Raw genomic sequence first — 6,555 nt, forward strand, 5'->3', positions numbered from 1 at the left:
GATAATATATAAACTTATGATCTTTATAAGTTATAATTATATAAAAATATATAATTTTTAATTTTATTTTAATATAATTAAATAAATTATCTTAATAATATATTATATATAAATTAATTTATTTATATATTAATTATATAAATAACTAATTAATTTATGATTTAATTTAAATAGTCAATTAATCTTATATAAATATTTAATTAAAAATAATAGATATGAATGGAAAAAAAGAAGACAACTTTAATTACTTATAATTATAAAAAATATGTAGTAAAACTAAAATAATAAGTAATAAAATTTACTAGTATATAATTAATAGTATAGATAAAATAAAATATATATAAATAAAATGAATGAAAAAGTGAATAAGTGTTAAGACTTTATCAAAAAATTAATAAGAGATAATTTTTTCAACACAAAAACCTACCCCTCATATATGCTCCATCCATTCTTCCTTGCCTCCTCCCAATTTGGCAGAATGCAAAATGGTGGGCCAAGATAGATTGGTAATCCCTCTTTTTCATCCATATATCCTTCTTAAAGTTTTTTGAACCAAATGGTGGATATGAGCCATCCATCCTTTCAAACTCATTCATCCTCTCTCTCATGACCCGAACCTAACACAGAGTGAAAGTCCTTTGTTGTAAATACAAATCAATGCCTGCAAAGTTCAGGGAATTAACTATTGCGAAGTTTGCCAAAATATGATAGACTCATAAGGCATTGAATTTGCCATTGACTTGCAAAAAAAGAAACAGGTTTGTCATGTAACTATGTAAGTGTCCTAGAAGATTGAAATTAGCTCTTTAAGATTTACTGGTTGATGTGGATTACAAAATTTTTGAGACCATTGCCACAAGTGGGTCTTTAACTTAGTGGTAGCGCATTTGACCAAACCCTATAGAAAATTAGCATATTAGAATGATATATAAAAATAATAACTTAGGGTGCGTTTGGTTACATTTTTTTATTTTGATTTTTGATTCTTAAAAAGTATTTTTTATTTTTTTTGATTTTTATTATTGAGTAAAAGCAAAAAAGTAAAAAGTATGTTTGGTAATTACCTTGCTATAAAGCAAAAAGCAATGTTTGGGGATGGCAGATGAAGAGCTCGATGAGAAAGAAGGTTCGGAAAGGGAGGAAGAAGGAGGTGGAGAGGTGAAGAGCTCGACGAGGGAGAAGGGTTCGGACTCTTTACTTTTTCATTTGGCGTTTTAGAAGTAGGAAAGCAAAAAAAACAAAAAGGCAAGTTTTGAAAAGCAAAAAATTTTGCTTTGCATATAAAGCAATTATTTTGATTATTTTGATTATTTTGATTTTTGCATTTTGATTTTTGCTTTTTAAAAATCAAAAAGCAAAAAAAAATATTTTTTTAATGACTAACCAAATGCACCCTTATTTTTTATTATTATTTACTATTATAATGGCATGATTAAAATCTTGGCTAATAGAGAGGGCATTATACCCCTCTCTTTTATTTATAAACTTGTAATCTCAGTTAATTTCTTAGATAAAAAAGCATATAACCCTTCTATTGGGAAATGGCCCTATATTTTTGTTCTTTTGCTAGTAAAATTGTACAAATCCTATTATACTTTCCAGGGATAAATAAAGAATCACACATCATATAGTGCTGTTACCTACTAATGGGATCTGCTCAAGTAGTTCCGGTCTACATTATTTGGATTCTCCATTTTCAAGCTATCTATACGTATTGATACTTTTGGATACTTGGACACCACATAAACACAACTAGAATTAAGTGTCCTTCTATTAGCATGAAGCATTTAGCACTTGGCATTTCTTTCGAAGTATCAATATATTATAAATATTAAGGTCTCAAAGCTTTATAGGCACAAGCAAAGTGTCCTTATCTTAATATAAAGTTGCATAGATATTTTGCTTACATACATGTGTCGTGTCTCTTTGTATAGAATTTTGGATGTTGCCAAGTCCAGTACTCGATAACAGTTAGACACTAGCCAGCTAATCTAATATATATATATATATATATATATATATATATATAAATGGAGGCCTTTCGGAGGAGAAGCCTTTGTTCACCACATATGTTTTTTTCTTAAACCGTTGATTGCTACATGTCCAAGGCAGTATTTATTTATTTTTTTGGCTTTGGCATGACAGAGAACCATGGAAGGACCGACGAGAATCTAGGTGCCACAAAATTGTAGCCCATCGCCTAAGCTTCCCTCGACTGCTTCCTCCCTGAATGAGATGATGCAAAAACCTATCTATGCCTAAGCTTCCCTTGGCAGCTTCCTTCCCGATTGAGATGATGCAAAAACCCATTTGTCCTGTCGCCTCGATGGCATCCATGGCAAGCGTGACGAAAACCGATGTGCCCTTCTCTGAGTGCGGTGACAGGGAAGGGTGTCGTGGAGCTCATCGCCATCGTCGAAGGAAAAGGGGTTATTGAGGGATCCATTGGCATCAGAAGAGGGCTTGGAGGAGTACTGCAAGCCGAAGCGGGAGGATGCGGGGCCCTGAGATCAGGAAGGGAAGGGACGGGTGTGGCCAAAGGCGGCGGCGGCGATGCTCGAGCTAGCATCGAAAAAAAAATAGAGAGAGAGGAAGAGGAAGGAAGCAAGAAAAAGAAAGCGAGAGGTGGTGAGGCCCCGATAGCAGGAGGGGTGGGGCGGGGTGAGGCGAGGTGGGAAGGGAAGGGGCAGGCACCGCCAAGGGCGGCGACGCTTGAAAGAGCATCGAAAAAAAAGAGAGAGGAAGAAGATAGAAGAAAGAAAAAGAAAGAAAAAAAAGAGAAAAAAAAATTTAAAGTTTAGATTTTTTATTTTTTTAAAAAATTAAAATTTAAATCTCTAAAATTTCAATACCTGAAAAAAAAAGAGATTTTTTCTCGATTTCTAATATTTAAATCTCTTACGAGCCATTAGTTGGAGGCACACTCACATATATTTTCGCTCCTCTCCAAGCTCGAAGATGCTACTGCCATTGGTGGCAGTGATGGCTACTAGACAATATTGTCCGCTTTACTATTGGAAGGTTTGGGGAGTGTGCAAGGAGATGATCAAAGGACATCGGCAACATTGTCGGCTTTATTATTAGAAGAGTTGGGGGTGAGTGAGGAGATGATCAAAGAAAAAGGAGAAGAGATAGAAAGATTTAAAAATGGTTAAAGATAAAAATAGTAAAAAATGATAGGCTTATTAAGGAGTTTCGCAGAATCAAGATCGTCGATCTTCAAAAGATTTGCTTGATAACTTATAATCCTCGCTATGCATAAAATATATTTTTATTATCTTATTTATTTTTAAATATATATAGAATAGATAAATAAAATAAAATATTTTTAAAAAATATATTATTGTAAAGGAGTCTGAGAAAGAGGAGGACCTCTTTGACGACTCTCCAATGGCTACACCGCTTCGGCGACTCCATCGAGGCAGAGGAGGGGGGTCTACAGTAGGTGCAGGAAAGGTAACATCTTCAAGGAGAGGGAGGTCTGTTTGGTCAACAATGTGAGATACTGCAGTAATTGTGTACTAAAGGCTATGGGGTCTATGCTGGAAGGGAGGAAGTGTGTGAGCTATATTGGTCGTCTGATCGATGAGTCCAAAAGGTCGAGTTTTGGTAAATATTCAAAGATGCTATCCAAGTTATACAGTCCGTTGGAGATCTAGTAGATCATGAAGGCGGAAAGGGAGTGCTTTGCAAGTTAGCTTAGACTTGAGCAATTGATTGTCTATGGGCAGCCTTTGAGGCAGGAAGAGCTTAATCAGATTTTGGGGTATTTGATATCGATGTGCAAGTTGAGGCATGGGAGGTACTGGGATGACAAAGATTCTGAACTGTTGGAAAAGATGAAAACTCTTTCAGTGATTTAAACATTTTTGCAAGCTTATAATCAGTTACTTTGATGTTTGAAATTTAGTGTAGTATTAGAAAATGAATTGATAATGCAATGAGAGAAATACATTATGCATAGAATGTATATTTTTTTTGTTATTTTAATTATTTTGAAAATATAAAAAATAGATATAAATAAATTATTAAAATAATATATTTTTAAATAAAATATTATTTTAAAAAATATCATTTTTAAAATAATAATAAAATATTATTTTTGAATAATAATAAAGTAGTATTTAAAAAATAAAAGAAGTAGTATTTTAAAAAGTAAAAGTAGGGGAGGCAGAAGAGACAAAAATAATAATAATAAAATATTATTTTTAAAAAATAAAATGTTATATAAAAAAGGTAATGTGCAAGTGGAGGGATCCGCAGGTTTTTCTATCTTCCTCGGTTATTATAATGTTATTTAAACAATCTGACTTTATATTTTTATTTAAAACTTTTAATATCATCCATGATGTTTTTTATATCATGTTGGATTTTTAATTTATAAAAATATTATTATAAAAAAAATAATTACATGCCGTGCATTGTATGGGGTTCTAAGCTAGTATCTTGATAATATTGCTGCTAATATGATAATGATTTGTAACTCACTTCACTTGGAGAGGTTTAGAACTTGAATCCTCTAACAGGGCCCCCACATTTTTATGAAAGAGAAAAAAGAAAAAGAAAAAGAATGCTTAAGACCTACAAAAAAGTATTGTAGACTTATTTTTTTTAGTGAAATAGGAAGCTGAGAAAGCAGCCATATCTTCATTGATCAGTAGAAGGAAAGTACAATCAGAGGAGTAAAAATAAAGCAAAGTTGCAGATTACAGCTAAGCATCTACGAGCTGAAATAAAACATCCACCACCCAAATAGAAAAGGAAACGAATTACATAAATTAATTAAAAAAAAGTTGATTTTAAAATTAAGCAAAACAGTTTTAAAAGAAGCCAGCAAAGGCTACAACTCCAGCAAACAAACTCAACAAGAGAAAAACTGGCATCCAAAATGAGACGAAATACATATAGAAAGAAAAAGAGCTGCTTCAAAAGCCATGAATGATGAAGATCATCGTGATTCATATTAAATAAATATAGGGTTGGCCATTGCACATTGAAGGAAAATACTAAATATTGATTTCTTCTTCAAGCGTGCACCAGGCTAACAGGTATAGCAGGGTATGTTATCTGGTTCATTAAGTGATGAACTTTCTGAAGCTGATGAAACAACTAAAATTAACAGCACCTGCACTTTTATAACATACTCAAAGGATTCAAGGAAAGACCATCATGATCACCATCTGACAAAGTAAAACTGCAAATATTGAATGATAAAAGTAATTTTCTTTACTAGTATAACATATAGTAAGCATATCTTTGCTCAAACAAAATCTATGCAAACAGAGAGACAATGTTTGCTTTTTCGAACCAAACAATACAAAAAAAAGATCAAAGACACCATATTTCTGACACCAAGTAGTTCGCATGCAGTTGCCTAGTTGTTGTTGTCCATCCAGAATTGGGCCTGAAGCCAATCTACAGTCTTCTTGTCCAGTTGAAAGGCCTTGGCAAGAACATCATCAGAGATTGGTGGCTTCACTCCAAAGACTGCATTGGCTATGGTGATGACGCCAGGGTTCTGGCTGCTGAGACCAGCAATAGCAACAGCATTTGTCTTTCCGTAGTTGAACTGAAAATGGATGAGACCTTGAGGAAATACAAACACGTCACCCTTGTTAAGGACCTTAGCGAAGAGCTGGTTGTTGGGGTTAGATGTGATGAAGCCCACGTAAAGTGTGCCTTCCAACACGGTAAGGATCTCAGTTCCCCTTGGGTGGATGTGAGGAGGGTTGACACCATAGGGTGCAAAGTCCAGACGAGCTAGCGAGATGCCAAGGGTGTTGAGCCCAGCAATTTGGTTCACATTGACTTGAGTCACATTAGACCCAAGTTTGTTTCCTGTGTCACGGGGCTTGTCAAGGCCACAAAAGAAGAAATCTTCGGCTTTGGCAAGCTTCGGGTCCTTGCAAATGAACCCATTTACAAACACTGCATTAACAACCGCAAGAAATTAAGGTAAGTATAAAGACATGATAGAAACTGATCATTAGCGTCTTTGAAGTTGGTTGACAAGTTACTTCAGGAAAATTACACAGCATGCATACTAATTACATATGCGATAACTAATAAGATAGATGTTGAATAGGAGTACCATCTGATTTAAGATCAGCAACACAGAAGTCTTGGAGTTGACTAGGATCAGAAGCAATGGCATGAGATGAAGCCAGAGCAAGGAGAGCAAGGAAGAGGAAATGGGCACCCATCTGTTCTGCCGTTCTATCCAGCGAAAGAATCGCAAGTGATATGGAACAAGGTGTTGCGGTCCAATGGCTTGGAGGAGGTAGATCTATATAGCGGGAAACGTGGACTTGGCCTGTGATAAGGCTTGAATTAGTCATGCAACTTTATTAGAAAGTGGAAGAGCTGGTACAGGAACATTTCATGGCATGGTTTTCTAATGGTTCCTCATGTGTTGATATTGTCCCGGCAAAACTTTGATCAAGTCTTGATGATTGCTGGGGCAACTTTATTAAAAAAGTTGTTCGAGAACAGGTAAAGCAAGTGATTATAATATTACCAAACCATCTAACATAGGTTATGTCTTTTCCTTTCATT

The 6,555-nt window shown here is 34.5% G+C and overlaps 1 protein-coding gene across 1 annotated transcript; it reads right to left on the bottom strand.

The window, feature by feature from the left end:
- Positions 1 to 5,241: 5,241 nt before the first annotated feature.
- On the bottom strand, positions 5,242 to 6,314 carry LOC105037188 (putative germin-like protein 2-1). The gene is made up of 2 exons (XM_010912880.4): positions 6,092 to 6,314; positions 5,242 to 5,928 (listed from the first exon to the last, which is right to left on the bottom strand). The coding sequence occupies exons 1-2, from the start codon at positions 6,201 to 6,203 to the stop codon at positions 5,375 to 5,377; spliced, it is 666 nt and encodes a 221-aa protein (XP_010911182.2). The 5' UTR covers positions 6,204 to 6,314; the 3' UTR covers positions 5,242 to 5,374.
- Positions 6,315 to 6,555: the final 241 nt, after the last annotated feature.

This window comes from Elaeis guineensis, chromosome 7, assembly GCF_000442705.2.
Source record: "Elaeis guineensis isolate ETL-2024a chromosome 7, EG11, whole genome shotgun sequence".
Classification (NCBI taxonomy): Eukaryota; Viridiplantae; Streptophyta; class Magnoliopsida; order Arecales; family Arecaceae; genus Elaeis; species Elaeis guineensis.

Bases quoted from the DNA above. Each gene is read 5' to 3' on its own strand.
- LOC105037188 (XM_010912880.4), bottom strand. From the start codon at position 6,203: ATGGGTGCCCATTTCCTCTTCCTTGCTCTCCTTGCTCTGGCTTCATCT. The intron at 5,929-6,091 runs GTACTCCTATTC...TTGTTAATGCAG, and splicing joins TGCTGATCTTAAATCAGATG to TGTTTGTAAATGGGTTCATT.